Source organism: Triturus cristatus, chromosome 4_1 (assembly GCF_964204655.1).
Source record: "Triturus cristatus chromosome 4_1, aTriCri1.1, whole genome shotgun sequence".
NCBI lineage: Eukaryota > Metazoa > Chordata > Amphibia > Caudata > Salamandridae > Triturus > Triturus cristatus.
This window is the reverse complement of record NC_140585.1, coordinates 320,932,133-320,956,965: the sequence shown is the minus strand read 5'-3', so window position 1 is coordinate 320,956,965 and position 24,833 is coordinate 320,932,133. Positions and strand designations below refer to the sequence as shown.

At 47.5% G+C, this 24,833-nt stretch overlaps 1 protein-coding gene across 7 annotated transcripts in view; it reads right to left on the bottom strand.

Annotated features, from left to right (window-relative positions):
- KDM5A (lysine demethylase 5A) overlaps positions 1-24,833 on the bottom strand; it is a 1,031,636-nt gene that overhangs the window by 73,804 nt on the left and 932,999 nt on the right. For 5 of the 7 annotated variants that reach the window (XM_085652274.1, XM_085652271.1, XM_085652273.1 and 2 more), the window contains one exon: positions 13,641-13,800. In XM_085652274.1, coding sequence (XP_085508400.1) covers positions 13,641-13,800 — 160 coding nt within the window. Of the gene's footprint in view, positions 1-13,621; positions 13,801-24,833 lie in introns of all 7 variants that reach the window. The other 2 variants (XR_014981238.1, XR_014981239.1) reach the window with 1 other exon arrangement.

Genomic DNA, 24,833 nt, shown 5'->3' with positions numbered 1-24,833 from the left:
TGGTCCTGGTGCTTTCGAGGAAATGCCCTTTACCAAGGCATCCTCAACCTCGCTTAGAGACAGGGATGAGCTAAGTTGGTGTGCTGATTGTAGGTTAATAACTATCTTGTCCCTTTGTACTTGTGATGAGCTACCCTTTGGATTAAATATGCTCAAAAAATGAGACACCCAGGCTTCCCCTGTTATGGTCGAGTTCATGCTTCTTGAGTCACTAGAAAAAAGGGGGCGATTTATGACTTCCCAGAAGGTCTTAGAATCCTTTAGAGCACTTGCTCTTTCAAGATCACCCCAGGCTTGCCTTCTCAACTCTTCCTTTCTACGTTTAATTGCGCTTTTATAGGTCTGTCTTAATATCTTAATTAGTGCCTTATCACGGGGAGCTGCATGCAAGGCTTTCTTCATATCTTTTTGCACCTTGGAACATTCAGCAATAAACCATCTTGTTTTTGGGAAGTCCTGACTCGTCTTCACAAATTAGTTCTAAGCAATGTATTATGACATCTGGCTGAGAATCATAATCTAGACATGTCATAATCTTACTTAAATTTGTTTTGATAACCTCCTCCTTACATTATACGTGATCAATTGAACTCCACTTTAACCTCACTCCCTGATTGCGGCTATGTTTTAGTTTATAAGCATTACCCCAGCCCTTCTGAGCAATGACATACATGAAAACTGTAAGGGGGTTGTGGTCGCTTGACGGGTTTAAGTCAACGAAAACACTATCTACAAGACATGCATACTTGTTAGATATCAGCATGAAATCAATTGTGCTATCTCTCCCTCCTCCCTGATTAGTTGGAAACTGGACAGAAGGAGTGCTAACCAAACTGTCAACTGTACCTAAATCATTTATTACAATGATGGCATTTAGTGCTTCACCCTGTGGAGTGTGCTTAAAGTGGGGAAAAGGTTGGTCTGCGGTATCTACAATCCTACATACTTTCTGCATACTACATAGTGTGCAATTAAAGTCACCCACCCAAATTATGCACAAAGGGAAGCATCTCTCTGCCACTTTATCAATTTCCTCTTTGAGGGTGTACATAACCCCACAGTTTTGAGGGTCAAAAATTTTGTAGGTCAAAAATGTTGTAGTACCAATGAATCAATAACACTGTGGCATCAACTAAATTAGAAATCAGGATAAGCTGGTACCAGGGAGAGTCTATTATGTGTTCTATCTTTAGTGACTCATTTTGGACATAAATGAAAGTCACTATGCCTCCCTTTGCCCTCCCTGCTGGTGATGGTAATGCTTGAACATTAAAAGAACAATACCCTTCTTTTTTTCCTTAAATCCCCAGCACACGTAAATGTATAGTTACAACATTTCGAAAAAGTCTGGTACTAGACACATCATGCCAAGTAATTCAAAGGGTCATGAGTTTGATCTTCTTCCTTTCTTTATTCAAGAAATGTTCCTTAGAAACTCCACAGCCAACACGTGTTTCGTCGTAATGGGAAATAATGGTCCCACGACTTTCTCAAGGCTGTACAGGTAAAAAACATCAATGAAGACCAGTCTAATGATACATCAAATCCCAAAAGAGGGGGTGTTTTTTACATTGAAACAAAAGTGTTACTCCAAGAACGTAAATTACTTCATACAAAAATAAACTTAATGTTCATAAACTGAAATTCACACGTGAGTTAACAAAGGAAATGTAGACTATGATCCCAAAAGGTTGGAGAGAGAAGGGAAATACAATCAATGCAAAGTGAGACGATTCTAAAATATAGGTTCAGATTGTGTTTTGTGTCAAAAAAGTGAAACAAGTGAAAACCGAACGAGAGGATAGGTAGGAATCGAGTAGAAAGCCCACCACAGGCGCAATTCCAATAAGCCATTGAAAACCATGCAAGACCGTGAGAACTCCCGTAATACCACTATCAACAAATCTCTGCAGAAACACCCAGTTCCTCTTGTATCGCGTATCTAAGATACGAAGAAAAAAATGATTTTGGTACATGGAGAAGACTCTCATTAGTCTGTCTTCCGTGTTTGTTTCTGACGTAGCATGACGGTGTAAAGAAGGAGTGGTTTGCCTTTGGCGGGATCGTGATTCACTGCCGGTTGCACTCGGGACAAGGATAGCTGCACTCAGCTCGTTTGTGAGAAAGTGCCATCTTTCTTGCATGATATGCCCCCACTTTTTGCTAAATTGCTGAATGTACTTTGATTAAGTGTACCCTGGACTCCTGCCAATCAGGTGCCCAGGGCCTATGTTCCTTCCTTAAAACACACCAACTCCAAATTGGCAAACCCTAGCCACATGTCAGCCCCTGGTAAATGGTACCCTAGGTACCCAAGGCCTTGTGGCCAGGGAAGGCCTCTAGGGGCTGCAGCACTTGTTGTGCCACCCTTAGAGGCCCTGTACCCTTACAAACACACACTGCCTTTGCACGCTGAGTGTCTGGGTGCAGGACAAAACAAAGAGTCGACATGGCACACATCTGTGTGTGCCATGCCCATCACCTACACTGCCAAGGCATATATCAGTCACCCCTCTAGCTGGGTGCCTTACGCCTATGGTGTGGGCACAGGAGCAGGAGCCATGTGCCCCTACAGTACCCGGGTCCATTCCTGGGCACTGTAAGTGCAGTGCTGCCATTTAAGAGTACATGGTGCTAAGAGCTCGTCAAACACGAGCTCCACAGCACCATAATGGCAACACTGAAGACTGGGAAGTTTGGTATCAAACTTCTCAGCACATTAAACCCACACTGATGCCAGTGTGGGATTTAATGTACTAAGCACCCCAGAGGGCATCTTAGAGATGCCCCCTTACAACTAACCTACAATCCATGTCTGCTCTGAGGCTGCCCAGGCTGCCACACAGCAGACACGTTGCTGGACCCCTGGGTGGGAGAGCCCCTGCTCTCCCGGGCCTGCAACAATGCACATCCTGGGTGAGGTGATAAATCTCCTCCCCCAGGATGAGCAAAGGGAAGCTTCAAAGGCATGCCGCCTCTTGGAGTTTCCCCAGGCCACTGCAACCTCCCACTCTGGCGGGAAGCTTGGCCGGAAACCCCATACAAGGACAGGGGATGTGCCAGCCTGCCCACCCCACCCCTCAGGTGGGGGAGGCGAGGTGAAGCACATCTCCGGGCTCTCGCCATCTTGAAGATGGGGGGCCCTACCCTATCAGGATTAGGCTACTGCCCCCCTCCCACAGGAGAGAGGCAGGATAGGGGGTGTACCCACCCCAGGACAAGGACCCATTGGTCCCTGGCCTTCACCTACCTGTAATGCCCCTAAATCTAGTATTTAGGGGCACCCTGAACCTTCCTTCCCCAGATTCCAGATTCGAAAAACTACAAGAAGAGCAAGAAGAACAAAGACCTGCCCTGCAGCTGCTAAAAAGGGAAGAAGACACCAACTGCTTTGGCCCCAGCCCTACCGGCCTGTCGACTCCCGGACCTGCACCAGCGCGGCATCTCTCGTGGCCAGCAACCTCACCAAACCCCGGAGGACCTGGCTACCTTTTGGCTCTAAGCCCCTGGGACTCCCATGAGTAGAGGCTCTACTCAGAAACCTATTTTTAACCCCTGGCAGCAGCCCGGAACCGCGGACCCAACACACTCTGCACCAGCCAAGCCTGGCCAGTGCCGGAGTGGACAAAGACCCTGAGGACGACCCCACGGCGACTGTGACCCCGAGTCCGGCACCCAAGGACCCCCCTCGACATTCCGGAAGAAGCCTGCAGCCTCAGAACAGAGTGCCACCCCAACCGCGATCAACAAGATGGTAAGATTTCCGACATCAAAAGGCACCCCTGCACCCGGCGCCCTGCGGCCCCCTGTGCCCAATCCCGGGGTACCCACCTAACCTACAACTACCCAACTTACCTCTCGAAGTGGTGGTGGCACCTGAAGCATCCTCGTCCCCGAGCTTGCAGCCTTTTTCCAAACCGGAACATTCCCATTGATTTCCATTGAGCGCCCGACGGCTCAAAAGCACCCTGCACCCAGCCGCCCGAGTGGCCCTGGCAGTGCAATCTCTACACTAGCCTACTTCCCCACTTGCCCGGAGTGAGTGACCAGGAGCCCAGCTCCCACAGCCGTGTGGCCTGCTAGTCAGCAGCCACCAAACCAGGCCCCCCTATTCCTCATAGGCTAACATTGGGCCTAACTCTCTCTGCACCCGGCCGTCCTGAAACCGCTGAGGGTGAACTGACTGTACCTACCTGACACTGGGAGACGCCTGAGTCTATGCCCAGAACTTCAACTCTGCCAGTCGAGAACTTACCCTTAAACCGCGATCTTCATTTTCCTCATAGGGTAACATTGGCTGGCTTTTTCCTGGAAATTCTTCTAAGTGTGAACTTTTCAAAACTCAAAATATTCACCAAAAATCAGCCGAGTACCAAAAGCAAAACCGTCTGTAAGATCTTCTGTAAGACCTGCTACCCAGGACAGTTTATCCCCCCCAAGGGTTGTAAATCCCCCTGTAAATGTCTTGAAGAACGCACATCAGATAGAAGGGTTTCCTTGTAGAACTGCCCAGACCGTACATCACCCAAGAAGAACCGAAGCCGAAAAAGTAGGTGACAATCACGAGGAAAGAACCTGTAATGCAGACATCATAGAAGGTAGGGTTGGTAACCAAACACCTCCGGCGTGCTCACCGCTTGGGGTGCTGGGAGTTGTAGTCTCTGGTCTCTGCTCTCCTCTCTCGAGATCAGAGAGACCAGCGCTTATGCCCCAATGACTGGTGGCGGCGGAAAACCAACAGGTGACAACCTCTTCCACAATGAACACAATTAGTCCCTTAGTCCTTACTGGAACCCGCAGACCTCCACTGAATCGTTGATAAATTCGGGGTCTCCCATTGAGCCTTTACTGGAAGCTTGGGATGCCGGTTTTAAGCATTTTCCATGATTTGAACTGCAAAACTGCTTCTTTGTTTTCATCTCAGGGTGCTGGCGGAGAGGGCCTCCGGTGGACCTTTTCTTCCACTTCACCACAGCTGACAGCCCAACAATTCGTCAGACCCGGGGCTCGGTGTCGTTTCTCCGGCTCTCCTTCTGGCTCGTTTTCCCTGCCGCACCGCAGCTGACGCAGCTGAAGCAGCCCCCAGGACTGGGACCAGGCAGAAGCTTGCGACTCCTGTGGCTGATACCCCCTGGGACCGAGCCTGCTTCACTGTAGCTGGCAGCGTCCAGGACCGGGACCGGGCTTGCGGCACCTGCTGCCACAATTGACAGCCCCCTGAGAGGGCCCCTCTCACTCGTTGCTCCTGCCTCACAGCTGGCAGTCCCCGGGTGTACAGCAGCAGTCAGCCGCCAGCTGACACCCCCAGGACCGGGACCAGGCTCCGACACGGCTGTCCCTCAATTTGTGGTTCGTGGCTCTCACAGCCGACCGCGCTCGCTCCTGCCTGACTTCCGGCTTTGGTGAAAGCGCTGCAATAAATAGGCAAATGTTACAGTTTCGCTGCTTTCGGAAACGGAGCATGTTCTGGCAAGAAATGGCATGTTGTTACCTAGGTCGGCATGTAGCAGCTGCAGTGGTACCGGCGTGTAGGAGTTCGAGAGGCTTACTACACCTTTATTATGCTAATATGTTAACCCCGCCAAGTGCTAGGTACCCATTTCTTTGCCTCCTGGTATTAGGGAAAATGACACCCTTGTTACGCACAGCCATAACTGTCACCAATGTCTAGCAATTAGAAGCAAGGCACGCCACTTTTGCTACTGTGCCAAAGGCAGAGACCTAGCGCTCTCCTCTATGTATAGGCTGTGCGTAGAAGCACTACACTGTCCTACGTATGAAGATGCAAACATGTCACGACACAGGAACCCAGTGTGCTCCAGGTGAGCGATATATCGTCATTCTAATCTTCACGTCAGCACACTTGCTACAGTATGTGCACACACCTCTCCACACTGCAGGCTCTAAGGAAGTTGGGACGGACTGCTTTAGGGGCTGATCGAATCGAAGTCAATGAAAAGGAAGTATTATTTGGAGGATGAGGAAGGTTTTCAGGGTAGATGTTTACTGAAGACAAGTCAATGGCAGGCATTTTTCTTTTCCACAAGCTGGGTGACAACACTCAAATGAAGATGGGGTGAGAGGTAGGGAATATGTAGCGCCGGGACACCTCCGCCGGAGGTAGCTGCGCAATCTACAAACTCAAAAACAAATGGAGACAAGGCAGTTTCAAGGCGGGACTAACAAGCCCATGTACGAATCAGAAGCCACCATTTAAGAAGAACAATGACACAAAGCCAATGACAAATATGGGCGGAGATTGGGAGACGCTTCAACAACATACTGTAATACAGCTATGCCTCGCAGAGCGAACAGCGCATGCGCGCTGCCGTCAGGCTCAACCTAAAAAAGTACAGCGATATATAGTGCCTTTATTTGCAGGACGTTGCATGCAATTTTATGTTCCGCCATCAGGTTTGGTCTGAAACAGCAAACCTGCCAAATTGTTACATATAATTGTTACATATAATACAGCCTCTTGATTAAAAAAAAGATTTATGAAGTGTTTTAGATCTATCTAAATAGAAACACAAAGCAATTTAAATATCAGAATTATGAAGAATACCTTCAGCTTAATTTGTAGAAGTTTGATAATGCAAGGAGTTAAAGCTCTTGAAGAAAGTGAAAATCAGACACCCAATGGAGAGAAAACTAGTAGAGGGCCTTAGGATAACTTTCTCTTTCATATAATTATTATATTGCATCTCAATAATTAATGTTCATACCAGACCAGGCACTTCAAAAGCCAAGAGGGCCCTTTCAACTTAAAACTGCTTTTATCTAATTGGGAGTGTTAGGAAATAAAACATGTTTAGGAGCAGCAGTATATTACTTTGTATAGCAACAGCAATAGAAGCCAACATTACTAAAGTGATTTTTAATCTGCTTATGTAATCTTGGGAGCACAACATCTTTTGAGTATTCAGCTACTAACATTTATTTGAAAATTTGAGGGGCAGACATTTCTAGTTGGGGTAGACGAAGGAACATCTATGTTTCTGGATCAAGGACTGCCATTTAACTGGCACTGGTTTAACACAAACTGTAGAGAAATTAGGTGAACAGGCCTAGAGGCTCTGAGTGCTGACAGGATGAAAACTGATTAAACTGACACATACTTTGTAAGCATGCCGGTTTGTGGCTTAAATGTGAAAATACTTAGAAAACTAACTACAATGTTGAAACGATATTTTAAAGACACCGAGAGGATTATTCAAGTAAGGAAGATCCAAGACAAAGCTTGTGAGAAAACATGTGCCAACAATGTACAATGAATCGCAATGCACAGGGTAGACAAGCACAAAAGCCAGAAGAGGCAGATAAGAAGTGGAGCTTGGGAGTCAGTCAGCTATCACACCTGGAATGTTCGATTCATTAAATGACTTGCTAAAAGTAGTAATGAAATGTCTGGAAAATAATAATGGATTTATCTATTTATGTTATGCGCGTGAAATCAAATGTGACCAAATAACACGTTGTTTAGTGCCAAGTGCATTCGCACAAGTTACTTACCTTCGGTAACGATATATCTGTAAGAGACATTAGTTAGTGATAGATTCCTTACCTCAGAATTACCCTCAGGCGTCAGACTGGATCCGGAATTACCCCTGCTCGGCAGAAGGTGGTGTCGTACAGCTCCGCGTCCATCAAGGCATCGTGATCGCCGGGATGACGTCGCGGCAGCTATTTAGATACCGACCTCGCGCGCTGACGTCAGTTCTGAACACGACTTTCCGCGACAGGAACGCAGAACCATGTAAGATACAGACTACTGGTGCATTGAAACTAGGGCCCTGAAAGGGATGACCTTAACCCTAGAAATCAGCACGCATAACGGGGAGGATGGGTTGGGCGGTAAGGAATCTATCACTAACTAATTTCTCTTACAGATGTATCGTTACCGAAGGTAAATAACTTGTGCATCCGAAAGAGACATTAGTGATAGATTCCTTACCTTAGAATAGATACCCCAGCAATACCAACCCTGGAGGTGGGTCTGCGAACCAAGATCACAAAATCACGGAGAACAGAACGGCCATAGAAGCCGTTTCTCCGGACTTGGCTGTCAAGGCAATAATGCTTAATAAAAGTGTGCAGCGAGGCCCACGTGGCTGCCTGACAGATGTCTTGCATGGGGACACCACGTCCCAATGCAGTAGTAGCTGCTGTCGCCCTGGTAGAATGGGTGCGCAGCCCCACCGGAGGTTCCTTTTTAGCCAGAGAATAACAGGCTTTTATACACAAGACGACCCAGCAGGAGATCGTCCTCTTGTGTACAGCCCGGGCTTTCTTGGCGCCTACGTAGCCAACAAAGAGGTGGTCATCCAACCGGAACTTTTATGCGCGATTCAGGTAAAATGAGAGTGCACGTTTTGGGTCCAGACGGTGAAGCTTCTCCTCCCCTCTGGAAGGGTGCGGAGGCGGAAAGAAAGTGGGCAAGGTGATAGTTTGCCCGATATGGAAGGCAGTAACAATCTTTGGCAAGAAGGAAGGACGAGTGTGGAGCACAACCTTGTCCGGATGAAGAGAAGAAATGTAGGTTTATAGGAAAGAGCCTGGAGCTCACTCACGCGCCTAGTGTAGGTGATGGCAACCAGGAAAGCAGTCTTTAAAGTCACTAAACGTAGAGGACAGTTGTGAAGCGGCTTAAAAGGAGTGCACATCAAATAAGTAAGAACCAGATTTAAGTCCCACTGCGGCATCACAAACGGAACAGGTGGGAAAAGGTGAGTAATGCCTTTGAGACATTTATTTACAACAGGGGAATTGAAAAGAGGGCTGATCAGGGAGACTAAGATAGGCTGAAATTGCAGAAAGGTAGTCCTTAATAGTGCCCAGAGCAGAGCCCTGCCGGGCTAAAGAAAGAAGGAACAAATGGACTTCAGAAAGAGGGGCAGAAAGGGGATCCACAGCCTTTGCTGTGCACCACGCCACAAATTTGTTCCACCTGCAGGCGTATACCGATTTAGTGGATGGACGCCTAGCTGCCAGAATGACATCAGAGACTTCAGGAGGCAAGTCAAATGGAATCAACTGCCGCCGGCTCAATCTCCACGCAAGGAGGTGGAGGCTGGACTTGTTCGGGTGAAGGACCATCCCCTGCTGCTGCAACAGAAGATCCTCCCAAAGAGGCAGACGGATCGGGGGATCCACGCTCATACTGAGTAGCTCGGGATACCAAACTCTTTGAGCCCAGTCCGGAGCCACAAGAATGACTTGGGCCCGGACGCACCTGATCTTCTTCAGCACTGTGGGTAGAAGTGGTATCGGCGGAAAGGCGTACAATAGACCGCAACTCCACATGCAACGAAAAGCGTCGCCGAGCGAGTGCCGCCTTGAAAATTCAAACATGCAGAACTGCTGACATTGCGCGTTCTCTTCTGTGGCGAACAGATCTAACCAAGGCTCTCCTCACTGCTCAAAGAAACCTTACACCAACTCCGAGTGAAGACGCTATTTGTGATCCATCATGCACCTGCGGCTGAGTTCGTCCGCCCTGGTGTTCAAAGAGCCTGCCAAGTGTTGAACCACCAGGGAAATGCCCTGGTGTTCCAGCCTCATCCAGAGGCGCAGAGCCTCCTGACAAAGGGTCCACGACCCCACCCTGCCTTGTTTGTTGCAATATCACATGGCGGTGGTCTGTGAACACCTGCACTACTCTCCCCTTGACACAGGGAAGGAATGCCTTCAGTGCAAGTAGGATCGCCCGGAGCTCCAGAAAGTTAATATGGAGCCTGGACTCCACCGGAGACCAGAGGCCTCTAATCTCTGCCTCTCCCATGTGGCCCCCCATCTCAGGAGGGAAGCATCCGTCACCACTGTGTGCTCCGGTTGGGGAAGGGAGAGGGATCTGCCGCTAACCCAATGCTTGTTCGTCAGCCACCACTGCAATTGTCGTGCAGTGCCCTCCGAGATCTGGACGTACTCAGACAGGTTCCCCTGATGCTGCCCCCACTGGAACTTCAAGTTCCACTGCAGAGCCCGCATATGCCACCTGGCATGATTGATCAGCAGGATGCAGGAGGCCATGAGGCCCAGCAGCCTCAAGGTCATCCTGACCGAAACCCAGGACAAGGGCCGAAAGATCGTAATCATAGCCCGAATGTCCCGGACTCGCTGCTCGGGAGGATAGATGTGAAACTGCGCCGTGTCCAGAACCGCACCGATGAAGAGGAGTTTCTGAGAGGGAATCAGGCAGGTGTGACTTCGGCACGTTGACGGAGAACCCCAGCAAATGCAGGAGGTCGGCCGTAGTCTGGAGGTGGGAGAAGACAGCCTGGGGCGAGTTAGCCTTCAACAACCAGTCGTCGAGATAGGGGAAGACTGAAACCCCCGATCTGTGCAGAAGAGCTGTGACACCCGCCATCACTTTCGTGAACACCCGAGGGGCCCTGGTAAGGCCAAAAGGGAGCAAGGTGAACTGAAAGTGCTTGTGGCCTACCGTGAACCGCAGGTAATGCCAGTGGGCCAGCAGGACGGGGATATGAAAGTAAGCATCCTGCAAGTCTTGTGGGTCTAGGGCAGACAAGACCTGAGCAAGTGTGAGCATCTTGAACTTCTCCTTCTGGAGGAAGCGATTGACGTCCCGAAGGTCTAAGATAGGACGCAGGCCCTTGTCCAGGAAGTAGTGGGAGTAACAACCACAACCTACTTCTGGCGGAACGCCCTCGATTGCCCCCTTGGCCAAGAGGGACGCAATTTTCTGCTGGAGAAGTGCCAAGTGATCCCCCGACATGCGGTGGTACTGAGGTGGCATGGCTGGAGGGGTAGTCTCGAAGGGGAGAAGTAGCCCCTTCGGACTATCTGTAAAACCCACCTCTCCGAAGTGATGGTGCGCCAGTGAGGGAGGTGATGGCGAATCCTGCCGCCCACTGGCGTTTGATGGGCCTGAAACACCGGACTTGGAAGGTTTGGATGCAGTGGTGCCAGGGGAGGTGGTGGACTGACCCGCCCGCTGGCCCCGTGACCCACCTCGGCAGGTCCCACGTCCACACTGAAACTGTTGCTGCGCAGGCCTGTGGCATGGAAACAAACGTGTTTGGGTGCCGCTTCCTTGGCCACGAAAGGAGCGACAAGCAAAAGCTAAAGGAGTATGCGTAGCCGAAAGGCCCAAGGACTTGGCCGTAGCCCACGAGTCCTTAAAATGCTCCAACGCACTGCCTTGTCGCCAAAAAGGTGAGTGCCATCAAAAGGCATGTCCATCAGAGTATTTTGGACATCCCCAGAAAAACCAGCTGTTCTCAGCCAGACGTGATGGAGTAGCGCCACTGTCGTGGAAATCGCTCTGCCCAGCAAGTCAGCGGTGTCAAGGTTGCACGAATCGTGAACTTGGCTGCATCTCTTCCCTCAGCAATAGCCTGGGAGAGCATCGTCCAGACCTCCTCCGGACACTGAGGCAGCACCTGCGCCACCGTATCCAACACAAAGTGGGAATAACAGCCCAAGAGGCATTCGGTGTTCACAGACCGCAACTCTGAACTGGCGGAAGAGAAAATCTTCTTTTCAAACTGCTCCAGTTTCTTGGATTCCCTGTCCGGAGCTGCGGAAGTGAATGCGCTCGGGGACGCAGAGGCTTGGACAACCAAGCTCTCAGGGGTAGGGTGTTGGGAGAGGAAAATGGGGGAACCTGGGGCCGGGCGATGGCATCAGACCACTTTCCTATCCACAGGAGCCCCTGTTTTGGGACTGGACCAGGTGCCAAAAAGAACGTCTGAAAGTGAGTCAATGAAGGGCAGCAGCGGCTCTGCAGAGGAAGCTGCCGGTAGAAGCACTTCTATCAGGAGGTTAGTCCTGACTGCCACTGTAGGGAGCTCGAGGTGGAGAGCCTCGGCTGCCCTACGCAACACCACTGAATAAGTACCACCCTCCTCTGTAGCCACGGTAGAAGGAGACAGCATGCCAGGTTCTGGAGAAAAATCCAGTCCACCTGTGTCCTCCACATCCCCTGCCCAATCCGGGCCTCACTCGCCTTGGGCTGCGAGAGGGTCTTCTGACCCCCTCCCAGTCCTCCGTAACCTGCTGGGCAGGCGGTAAAGAAGGAGGAGGATGGATAAAGGGATAGAAATTCCCCGTCGGTGTTGATCGACACTGGTCCTGGTGGAAGCAGGGACGACGTCGGCCGGGGGGGCTGGCCGAAGCCGACGGCTATGCCGTAGACGTCGATGTCGGTGGAGGTCGTACGAGGTCAACCGACATCAGCTAGGATCCATGCATTGATCATTGGGGGTCGCGTGGTGCCGAGGCCGTAGTCGTCGAGGACGTCAGGGCCGGCGCAGTCGACGAAGAAGGGCGAGGACCCCCAGTCGGACCCGTGGGGCCCGAAGGTGCGCCGGCGGGGCCCGACAGGCCAAAGAGGCGGGACATGGCTGACAGAAATTCCTGCAGCTGGGCCGGAGTCGTCGACGGACCCAGGAAGGGCAGGTAGGCCGTTGGCAACTGCGAAGGCTCAGCCGGAGCCGCGGGGGTGGCACCACCCGCACCCTCAGCTGTGTCACGCAACAGGCTAGGGGAAGGCGAAGAGCGACGTCGCTTCTTCGACTTCTTGTGCTTCGTCTTACCTGACCCCGAGTGTGAAGACTGTCGAACAATGGTGGCGGCTCCGCGACCGGTCCCTCAACCTCCAACAGGACCAGGATCTTGAACGGCATGGAGCCGACTCCCGGGCCTCAAGCAACTTTCGGGACCGCTCCCACTAAGTTTTCAAAGCCATGGTCCGGCCTTCAGAGCATGACATGGGGTCGTGGTTGCGCCCCAGGCAGTAGAGACACTCGCGGTGCGGGTCTGTCACCGACATCATGCGGGGACAAGCCTCGCAAGACTTGAAACCGGGCATCCCTATACACCAGAAGTCAAAGACTCAAAAGAACAGAGACAAAAAGTCCCCAAAAACTCAGTCAAAAATTGACTGGGGGTACCGCTCTCTCTGGATCTGCGCTTGCTGGTGCAGAAAAAGAAAAACGGACGTCAGCGTGCGAGGGCGGCGTCTAAATAGCTGCTGCAACGTCATCCCGGCGATCACGACTCGACGCACGCGGAGCAGCACGACACCACCTTCCGACGCGCAGGGGTACTGCTGACGAAAACTTTCTGGATCAAGTCTGACTCCTTGGGGTAATTCTATAGTGAGGAATCTATCACTAAAGTGTCTCTTTCAGATATATTTATTACTAGAGCACAAATGTAGGATGTGAGAATACATTGCTTATTTTATCACATACATCATGGTACAAAAGCAGTCGCAAGTTGTAGTTATTTTGATTTTATCTTAATGCATGGATTTAACTCCTTGGATCTAGGTGAAATGCTTTTGTTTATAGTTACTACCATGACAAAGCAGCATGGTATAAAAAATGTATGCAGATTAGCACTGACAAAAATTTTATATATTATCATTTATGAGGGAGAGGACAGACATCATGACCTACCCCAGACTTCTCTCATAAGGCAGGATATTCAACAATGGTAAAACATATTACACTCTGCATCCATACAATGCACAGAATGTGTAACGTTGATATATTAATTGGGACCAAAATACAACATGTCGGTATTTATGTTTTGCACCCTCCCTTCCAAGGTAGTGAGACCACAGTTACATTAGCCACCCCTGGCCCTGTCTCACCGGCAGCGAAAGGTGGTACCTTGAGAGCAGCTCTTGGAAGCTGATGAGTATGCATGTTCCGCACAAAATGAAGGTGCACTCCACATGTGTGTCACCACCTCTTCAGACTTGATAGGAATCTCCTCATCACAAAACAAATTGGGCTCTAGGCTGCTTGAGGACTTCACGCTTGCAGTATCCTGTGACAGACAAAAAAAAAAAAAGCAAATCACATACAACTTGTAGAATACATTTGACTTTGTCAAACAAGTTATGTAATCAGCAAGTCATGATTTGACACCAGTTTTAGCTGAAGCTATACTTTAAGGACTGGAATAGAATGGCCAAAAATTACACCCAGCATATTCCATTTCAGTCTCCTCTTCACACACTTCAGCTTTGATGTTGGGGAGGAGGATAAAAAAAAGTATTTGGGAGAAAAGTGGTAGAAAGCATGTAACTGGCTGGCTTGCATAAATACCTCCACTGCAACAAGGAAAATGTGAGCAGTAAAGTGTAGGACGGCTCATAACCTTTACGCAATTGCCAGCACATCTACACCATTCTTACTAGCTACTCTCCTTGCAGCTACAGATCCTACTGATGGCGGACAGAGAAAGAGATGGAAACATGAGGACAAAGGCATGGAGGTGAGAGAAAGAGAAAGTAACGCTAGAAATGAGAGGCAGAAAATAGTCCCTAAATGTGAACACAGTAGTTTTGTTCTTGCTCCATGTCCTTTACGAATGGTTAGGAATCCCACACCGAATGGTTGCACCTCAAGCAAGAATGGAAAACCTTCCTTATTAAGAATGCCAATGCCTTTAAATTTCAATGGACAATAGCACACGTGTCCACAAGGCTCTGACACATGCATCACCAATGGAAAACCTTCCTTATTAAGAATGCGAATGCCTTTACATTTCAATAGACAATAGCACATATGTCCACAAGGCTGACACATGCATCACCAATCATCCTTATCCAGTTCCTCCAAGTTTTATCTGATATCGCCATGCCTTAACCTGGAGCCACAGGGCAATCAGTGTTTACTTGGTAGTACTCAGTGTTAGGACTTTTGTGTACTAATGGTACCTCGAGGCAGGAAAACTGGAGCACTTCAACTGGAAAGACAAGTAATGAAAAGTTTCTTACCTGTCGGTGTAGTTTTGCAGCTTGAAGAATTTTCTGGATTCACATGCTGTGCATTATTCCACCATCTAGTGGTTGGGTCTGGAATTGTAGTATTTCTTCTCTTTTATTTTTTTGTTGGTGGGCGTCGACGTCCCACCATTTGGTGTCCTTCTGTGACGTTGATGTGCTTCCTCCAGATGCTCCCACCTTTGGTCGCATTTCTTCGGATTCTTTTTTTTTTTCTTCCTTTCTCCTCCTTATTGTTCTCTTCCTTGGCGGAGGTGGGTGGGTTCGCTAGTAAATACAGAAAATTCTTCAAGCTGAAAAACTACACCGACAGGTAAGAAACTATTTGTGTTGCAGCATGAATCTTTTCTGGATTCACATGCTGTGCATAGACTTTGTAGCGGTTTGCTAGTGTTGTGGTGGCTGGGTGGAACTTTGGTTTCTAAATAGATGCTGTAAGACCTTCTGTTCTACTTGTGCTTCTTTGTTCATTTGAATGTCCACACAGTAATGTTTTGTGAATGTGTGCACTGAAGACCATGTTGCAGCCATGCAGATGCAATTGTGTTTACCGGTCTTCCAAGAAAACATTTTGCAAAGTATACAAATAACTGTTTTGTTTTTCTGTATTTCTTAGTTTTTTTAATGTAATACATGACTGCTCTTCTTGCGTCAAGTGTGTGCAAAGCTCATTCCGCTTTGTTCTTTTGATTTTGAAAGAAACTTGGTATCTGAATACTCTGACTTATGTGGAATTTTGATACCACATTTGGTATGAACTGAGGATCTGTCTCCATGACAATCCTGTTACTATGTACTTCAAAGTAGGATTCCTGTAGTGTTAGCGCCTGCAGTTCGCTAACTCTACGTAGGGATGTTATTGCCACTAAGAAAGGCCGTTTTTAGCGTGAGCATTTGTGGCGTTGCTTTGTGTAGTGGTTCGAATGGTGCTTTCACCATTTACGTTAGAACTATGTTCAGATTCCATGTTGGTGCTTGTACCATTTTTGGTGGAATTCTTTTTTCCCCTACAAGGAACTGTTTAACCAAATGTGAAGTGAAGAAACTCTTCCCGGATTCACCGCTTGTATACGCTACAATTGCTGCTAAGTGTACTTTTAGCGAAGTGAAACATAATTTACTTTGCCAAATACTTTAGCACAGTTCTTTCTTTTGTAATTTTCCTTGTAAGATGTGTTTTAAGGCACCATTGTGTGTATCTTTTCCATTTAGCTGTATAACATTTTCTTGTTGTTGGTTTCCTAGCTTCTCTCAGGACAGCCATTGTGCTTTCTGGTAGTCTGAGATGTGCAAATTCTAAGTCCTCAGGAGCCATGCTGCCAGGCTTAAGCTCTCTGGTTCTGGATGAAGCACTTTCCCACTTTGCATTGTTAGCAAATCTTTTCTTTTTGGAAGTTTATGCACTGTTCCTTGCGACATTTCCATTATTTCTGAGAACCAAGTTTTGTCTGGCCCACTGTGGTGCGATGAGTATCATTGTCATTCTGCTGATCCTGCATTTGCTGATCACTTTGTTCAGTACCGGTATTGGGGGGAAAGCGTAAGCAAATATCTCTGACCAGTCCATCCATAGCACATTCCTTAGCAACTGACTGCAAGGTCGCCTGGATGCGAAGTTTTGGCATTTTGCATTGTGGGGTGTTGCAAATAGGTCTACTTGAGTTATCTCCCATTTTGTGAAAATCTTTTGCACTTCTGTATAGTTTAGCTCCCACTCCTGGGATGATGTTGTTTGTCTGCTCAGACTGTCTTCTTCTATATTGTCCTTTCCTGGTAGGTGTATTGCTAAAATTTCTATTTCCCCATGGGATTGCCCATCTCCATATCTCTTGTGCTAGCGTTGAGCGTGCTACTGATTGGGTCCCTCCTTGTTTATGATTATACATTGTTGTTGTGTTGTCTGTTTTATATCAACACCCTCTTCCCATAGAGCTCTTTCTGAAAGGTTTTTAAGGCTAAGAATACTGTTTTTAGTTCCAAGATATTGATGTGTTCTACTGCATCCTGCTGTGTCCACAAACCCCTTACTTTGAGGTTGTTCATGTGTGCTCCCCATCCTATTAGGGATGCATCTGTTGTTATGGTCACTGTTGGAGTTGGTGGTGTGAAAAGTCTCGCCTGTGCTATGTTTGTTGTGTTCCACCATGCCATCTCTTGATGAACTCTGTTTGTGACAACCACTAGATCCTCCCAACTCCCTGTTACCTGTGACCACTGTGTCTGTAGCCATTCCTGAAATGGTCTCGTGTGTAGACGAATGTTGGGAATTAAATGAATGCATGAGGCCATCATTCCCAGTAATTTCCCCACTCTCCTCACTGTCAGATTATGCCCCCTCTGGTATAGATGACTCTCCTTCAATAGGGCAGATCTCCTCTTCTCGCTTGTGTGAGAAAGTGCCATCTTTCTTGCATGGTATGCCCCCACTTTTTGCTGAATTGCTGAATGTACTTTGACTGAGTGTGCCCTGGACTCCTGCCAATCAGGTGCCCAGGGCCTATGTTCCTACCCCAAAACCTAAAATCCCAAATTGGCAATCCCTGGCCACATGTCAGCCCCTGGTAAATGGTACCCTAGGTACCCAGGGCCTTGTGACCAGGGAGGGCCTCTAAGGGCTGCAGCACTTATTGTGCCACCCTTAGAGGCCCTGTACCCGAACACAACCACACAGCCCTCGCAGGCTGAGTGTCTGGGTACGAGGCAAAACAAAGAGTCAACATGGCACACATCCCTGTGTGCCATGCCCACAACCTACACTGCCCTGGCATACATCAGCCACCCCTCTAGCTGGGTGCCCTATGCCAGTGGTGTGGGCACAGGAGCATGAGTCATGTGCCCCTACAGTACACAGGTCCATTCCTGGGCACTGTAAGTGCAGTGCTGCCATTTAAGAGTATATGGTGCTGAGAGCTCGTCAAACACGAACTCCACAGCCCATAATGGCAACACTGAAGACTGAGAAGTTTGGTATCAATCTTCTCAGCACATTAAACCCGCACTGATGCCAGTGTGGGATTTAATGTACAAAGCACTACAGAGGGCATCTTAACGATGCCCCCTGAAACCTAACCTACAATCCAATTCTGGTCTGGGAGGCTGCCTAGGCTGCCACACAGCAGACATGTTGCTGGACCCCTGGGTGGAGAGCCCTCGCTCTCCTGGGCCTGCAACAATGCACATCCTGGGCGAGGTGCTAGGTCTCCTCCCACAGGATTGGCAGGGGGAAGCTTCAAAGGCATGCCGTCTCTGTGAGCTTCTCCAGGCCACTGCTGTACCCAGCAAACTGGCCCCCACCGGTTCTGACCCCCACTCTGGCGGGAAGACTGGTTGGAAACCCAAAGTAAGGACAGGGGATGTGCCAGCCTGCCAACCCCACACCTCAGGTGAGGGAGGAGAGGTGAAGCACATCTTCGGGCGCTCGCCATCTTGTAGATGGGAGGCCCTGCCCAATCAGGACTAAGCTACTGCCTCCCTCCCACAGGAGAGTGGCAGGATAGGGGGTGTACCCACCCCAGGGCAGGGACCCATTGGTCCCTGCCCTTTACCTACCTGTAACGCCCCTAAATCTAGTATTTAGAGGCACCCTGAACCTTCCTTTTCCAGACTCCAGATTCCGAAAAAGCAAAGAAGAGCAAGAAGAAAGAAGACCTGCCGTGCAGCTGCTAAGAAGAGGAAGACACCAACTGCTTTATCCCCAGCCCTACCGGCCTGTCGACCCTCGAACCTGCACCTGCTAAATCTCGGCACCTCCTGTGGCCAGCAACCTCACAAACCCCGGAGGACCTGGCTACCTTGTGACTCTGAGCATCTGGGACTCCCATGAGCAGTCGCTCTGCTCAAAGCAAGTTTCTAACCCCTGGCACCAGCCCGGAACCGCGAACCCTGCACACTCTGCACCCGCCAAGCCTGGCCTGTGCTGGAGTGAACAAAGACCCCGAGGACGTCCCCCTGGCGACTGTGACCCCAAATCCGTCACCCAAGGACTCACCTCGACACTCCCGACGACGCCTGCAGCCTCAGAACCAGGGACCCCCCAACGCGATCAACAGAAGGTAAGATTTCCCAACACCAAAAGGCACCGCCGCACCCTGCGGCCGCCTGTGCCCAACTCCTGGGTACCTACCTATCCTCCAACTACCAAACTTACCTCTCGAAGTGGTGGTGGCACCTGAAGAATTTTCGTCCCCTAGCTTGCAGCCTTTGTTCATCCTGGAACTTTCCCATTGAAATCCATTGAGCGCCCGAAGGCTCAAAAGCACCCTGCACCAAGCCGTCAGAGTGGCCCTGGCAGTGTAACCTCTACTCCTACCTACTTCCCCATTTGCCCTGAGCAAGTGACCAGGAGCCCAGCTCCCACAGCTGTGTGGCCTGCTAGTCAGCAGCCACCAACCAAGGCCTCCCTGCCTCCCATAGGATAACATTGGGCCTAACTCACTCTGCACCTGGCCGCTCCAGTGCCGCTGAGGGTGCAACAACTTACCAACCTGACCCTGGGAGAACCCCCCCCCCCCCCCCCCCCCGAGTCTGTGCCCAGAACCTTAACTCTGTCAGTCGAGTACTTACCCAAAAGCCCATAACACAATTTTCTTCCATAGGGTTACATTGACTGGTTTCTTCTGAAATTTCTTCTAAGTGTGGAGTTTCTAAAACTTAAAATATTCACCAAAAATCAACCGAGTAACGAAAACTAAAATACTCACCTGCTATTAGGAGAAATCTCAGTGCTGGATCTTGGTGCCCAGCACTGACCCTGAAAAGTACTCACAACCGTACTTGCCAATAACTCAATTTTCTCCCATAGGAAACCATTGACTGTTATTTTTGTGAAATTTCTTCTAAGTGTCGATTTTTGCAAACTACAAATATTCTTTAAAAATCATACAAACTGTGAAAACATAATTACTTACCCGTTCTAGATAGAGGTCCCAGTACTGAGCCTAGGAGCCCAGCCCTTTACATACTTTACCTGTAACTTGAATTTTCTCCCATAGGGAATCATTGACTGGTTTTCTATGAAATTTTTTCTGTCAACTTTTAAAATAGCAAAATATTGGCTAAAAATCACAACAGTAACTAAAACGAATTTACTCACTTGTTTCCAAGACCTGTCCCAGGACTGAATCTAGGATCCAGTCCTGGAATTAGAAAAGTAATCATGAAAGTAATCTATTGCAAATAACTTAAAATTCACATTGAGCTCAATGTATTATTGTGTTTGAAATTGTGTTGCCTATTGTAACAACCTGTAACTATTACCTACAAAAGTCAATTGCATATTACAGAAGTATTTAACTAAAGCCTCTCATTCTGAGAAAGTATATTTTGACACCTATTGTTGGTTCTAAAATAAAACAACCATATTTTTTTTATACAAACCATTGGCCTAGAGTTCAGTTCTTGAGTGTGTGAGACCATTTGCTGACTGAGTGTGTACAACAAATGCTTTACACTGTCCTCTGATACTGCCTTACTGCTCGACCAAGCTACCACTTTCGAGAGTAAGGTTATATCTAACTTTAATCTCTGCCAAACATCTGGGGACTGTGGACTCTGTACACACTGTACCTATTTGGGAACAGTATATACAGAACCACTTTCTCACAGCTTGGGAATGCTCTCCCTAGCACTGTATTGATTTATGCTCCTAAGAACACCTTTATGAGTTCTGGTTCTATCGATGATTGTTCCACATGTATGGAGAAGCCCAGCTGAACTAGTGTCTCTATCATTTGTTGTATATGCTGTTTGCATAGGCATTAAGAATTTGCTCTTACTAACCAGTCGTCCAAGTAGGGGTAAACATGAATCCCCTGTCTTCTGAGATGTGCTGCTACTGCTGCTAGGCAGTTTGTAAACACTCTTGGTGCTGATTTTAGTCCGAAAGCGAGTACTTTGAATTGGTGAAATTAATATGTCAACCTCGGCATTCTAGTACAATTATATTATCAATTCATATAGTTCTTTAAGCATAAACAAATTCAAAATATCCGCAGGACAATAATTCAGTTCTTACTATATCAATTTAATATAGATATATCACCAGATTGTAAATCACAGATTTTGAATATAAAACACAATATCAATGTGGTTAGGAATAGACAGCTTCATTTGACAGTCCTTCTCTTTTGAACGTTGGAATGGCAGCCTAACTGTACCTTGAATTGGTAGTGTTTTTTGTCCACTACACATCACAACAGCCTCTTTGTGTCTTTTGCTTATTGGAGTGTGTAAATAGGCATCTTTTAAATCTACTGTTGCCATGTAGTCTCCCTTCTGCAATTGAGGTAGCACTGTTTGCAGTGTAGTCATTTTGAATCTTTGTGTTTTTATGAATTTGTTTAAAAACCTTATGTCTAAGATTGGCCGAACTGTTCCGTCCACCTTTGGAATTAGGAAGTATGTTGAGTATACTCCGTCGTTCTTTTCTCTGTGTGGTACGTGCTCTATTGCATGTTTTTACTGAAGTTCCTGCACCTCTTTGACTAGGTGAGATAATTCTTCTTTTGAATGCCTCTTTTGCTTTGGTCTCCTGTTTGGAGGCTGTTCTGTTATCTCTATGCGGTAACCGTACTGCATTATTTTTAAAATCCATTTGTCTGTGGTTATTTCCATCCATTTTTGTAGGAAAAACGTAGCCTGCCTCCTACTGGGGTAGTATGTTGGAGGAACAGTAAACTGGTTTGATCTGGTCTTGTAGTCGTTGTTTTTCTGTGTGTACTCTCACTGCTGTTGTTCGAGAGTGTACCTTTTTGTGAGCGCAGTCACTTAGTAGAGGTTTGTTGTCCACCTCTTTGTGGCTGACCTCTGCCATGGGGACCTTGCAGTTTCGTTATCTTTCTTTAGTTGATTGAGCTTTTCATCAACCACACTTCCAAACAATTGTTCCCCATTAAATGGGAAGTTAATGATGTTACTTTGCACTTCTGGCTTGAAGCCTGAGATTCTAAGCCATGAGTTCCTCCTCTCTGTAATACCAATCATCATTTGTCTGCTTGATGTTTAAAGCATGTATTTGCAATGTTTTTACCCTTTTCCACCATGTGGTTAGCTCTTTTTTTGAATTGTTCAGGTAGATATTTTCACAACTCTCCTACCTCCTCCCAGTGTTGATAAACATGCCTGTTCAACAATGCATTTGAATTGGCTATGCGCCATTGATTAGCTGCACTTCTTTCCACCTTCCTTCCTACCAGTCCATCCTGTTGCTCTCCTTGTCAGGAGGGGGTCCCACTGTAGTTGGTACCTTTGCTCTTTTCCTTGTAGTTGAAGTAATAATAGAGTCAGCTGGCACAGATCCCCTGATGTAAATGGGATCTTTGGAGGAGTGCTTATACTTCTTTTCTGCTCTTGGTATGATAGCCTTGCATGTAGCAGGCTCTTTGAATGCTTCCCTCCCCTGGTCCATAACACTTGGCAGCATTGCGAGGAATTGATTTCTGGATTGTGTAGGCATCAGTGTCTCTAATTAAAAACATGATTGTGGTTTTTCTTCCTCCAGTTAAACACCATAAGTCTCAGCAGCTTTTTTAATCACCTGATTATACAAGCCAATGTCATCTGGGGGTGATGGCCTTGAAGGATATGTTTCCACAGCCCCCTCAGGTGATTTCGGCATCGAAATCTTGCCATTGTAAGTCTTGAGTCTCCGAAATGACATTTCCGCCTTCTGTTTCTTTTGCTTTCGGCGTTATCTTGAATAGCTTCAAGCTTTCGTCAAAGTCTTTTTTACATTGTAAAATATTAGCCATGTCAGCTTTGAGCCTTTTTCTCTTTTCCTCTATCTCGTGTGTATCAGTGTCGAGATTTTCAGCTTTCCGTTTTTCGGCTGTCAACCCAGTCATCGGTGTTTGTTTGGGCCTCTCTCTTTTCAACGCAGAGGCGTCCTTTACCAGACTGTCTATCGACATCTTTGTCTTTTCGAGGACCTTTGCCGTTCCGGGGGCCTTATCCAAGGATCCTACGTTGTGTTTTTGTTTGGGTGCCGCTGCGGACGCTGAATGCTTCGACGCCGAGGCTCCCTTTGGTGGTCTAGAGTCTGATTTTCGAGACTCTTCTAGTTTTTTTTTAGGTTGACTCTGTTACCTCCTTCGAAGTCTTCATCTCGACCTCCATGACCAAAACCTCTCTGTCCTCGTCATCCTCTGGTCCTTCAGCGATGTTATCTTCCTCCTCACTGGAGAGTCCCAGGATTCGCAGCGAAAGTGGTGGACCTTGACCTTGTATGTTGTAGTTTGCTCGTCGCTGCCTTTCTCTCATCCTCAAATCTTCGGGGTGAAGACTGAGCAGGTGTTACAGTTGTCACTTTGATGATCCAGCGGCAGGCACAGATTGCAGACCGGGTGCTGATCCTTCTGTGCGTACTTGTGGTAACAGTTCTTGCAAAACCTGAAAGGTGTCTTGTTCATTACCGCACACAGAGAGCCCCCTGCTTGCGCATTCTCAAATCGTCATCGAAGATCCTGTTTTCGACCCTTTGTCGAACTCCGGTTGTCTTGTGTTTAAAGTTAAACGTCGATGAAGATGTCCTACCGGTTTTTATTTTATTCTTCTCTCCAATCTTCGGAGCTCCTTCTGTATCAATCCAGACCCAACGGCGGAAAAGAAAAATCTGAAGATGGCAACCAAAGGAGGGAGCATCCGGAGGAAGCACGTCGACGTCACAGAAGGACACCAAATGGTGGTACCTCGAAGCCCACCAACAAAAAAAAACAAAAAAAGACTAGAAATACTACAATTCCGGACCCAACCCCTTCATGGCGGAGTAATGCACAGCATGTGAATCCAGAAAAGATTCACGCTGCAAAACTCCCTTTAGGCAGTGAGGATAAGCAGTAAGGCTTAGTCCAGGAGGTGGAGGGGTTAGCAAATGAGACTCAGTGAGAAACAGTTAGGAGTATGTTACTTAACTTGTAAGCCTCTATCTGTTCATGCAAATATGGACTGTTTGAATAATCATTGGGGAAATGTTCAACCCGTGGTTTTTAAATGTCTTGGATACTTAACAGTGTCAGCATTGGTAATATTAAATCTATTTTTGGGAGGCGGTGAGTTGGGGAGGAAAAATGTTTAGTACGATCCTACACAAGGCATTCTGGGAAATGTAGTATCCATAGGTAATCAGCAAGATTAAGGGCTAACGTGTAACAAACTATGTCTGTTGCCTAGTTTAGTTTTAACACAGTGACACATGGTACATCACCTGGGGGGGGGAGTTAAGGGGAGATAAAAGCCAGAGTAGGCCTAAAACAGTTGAGGCAGTTATCACCTATAACGGAAAGATGTGCTGAGGCACATCATGGAAAATCTAAAGTTATGTAATGGAATAGTGCGGCTAAAATGAGGTGTACTTGAGTAACGTTGGGTCATCATGAATGTTGAAGTATACATGTCACGGTAAGCGTGTTGTTTAACACCGATACTATGGATACAAAATAGTGTGCGTTGTAGATAAAAATGGAACTAGAAATACCATTGAATCATTTGATTCTTTGGTTTGGAGAAACGGAAGGGCCTTAACAATTGGGGTGTTTCATAAGTACTGCTGGTCAAGTTGACGGATGTTTAAATAGAATTGCAGCTGAGGGTTGAGTTTGGGTAGTTTTTGCATGCAGTGTTTTACAGTCCAATCAATTGAAAGTTAAATGGATGCGTTTAGTTTTGATTAAATCAGGATCGCAATAACCATGTTGATGGTTGTTTGTCAATTTTTTATGTTGTAGATAACCCTGAGGAAGGGAATATCCCGAAATGCACTGGGTGATTTTAATATATTAATGACATGAGGAAATGTGTTACTCTCATGCGTTTTTATGAACAGTACTGAGGAAGCAAGCGAATGAGTAAAATTCATTGATTAAATTAAAAAAAGAAGGTGAATAAGAAATGGAGTTAAATGTGAAAAATTTGAAGATTAAGAGCACAAATTCGATTTATTGGATTCATTCAGTAATGTACGCGGCTGTGCAGCTGGCATAAGGATCAGATGTTGGCCCTCCGTGTTGGTACACCTTTCTGTGTGCCAAGCCTACAACCCACTGCCCTGGCATAGATCAGCCACCCCTCTAGCTGGATA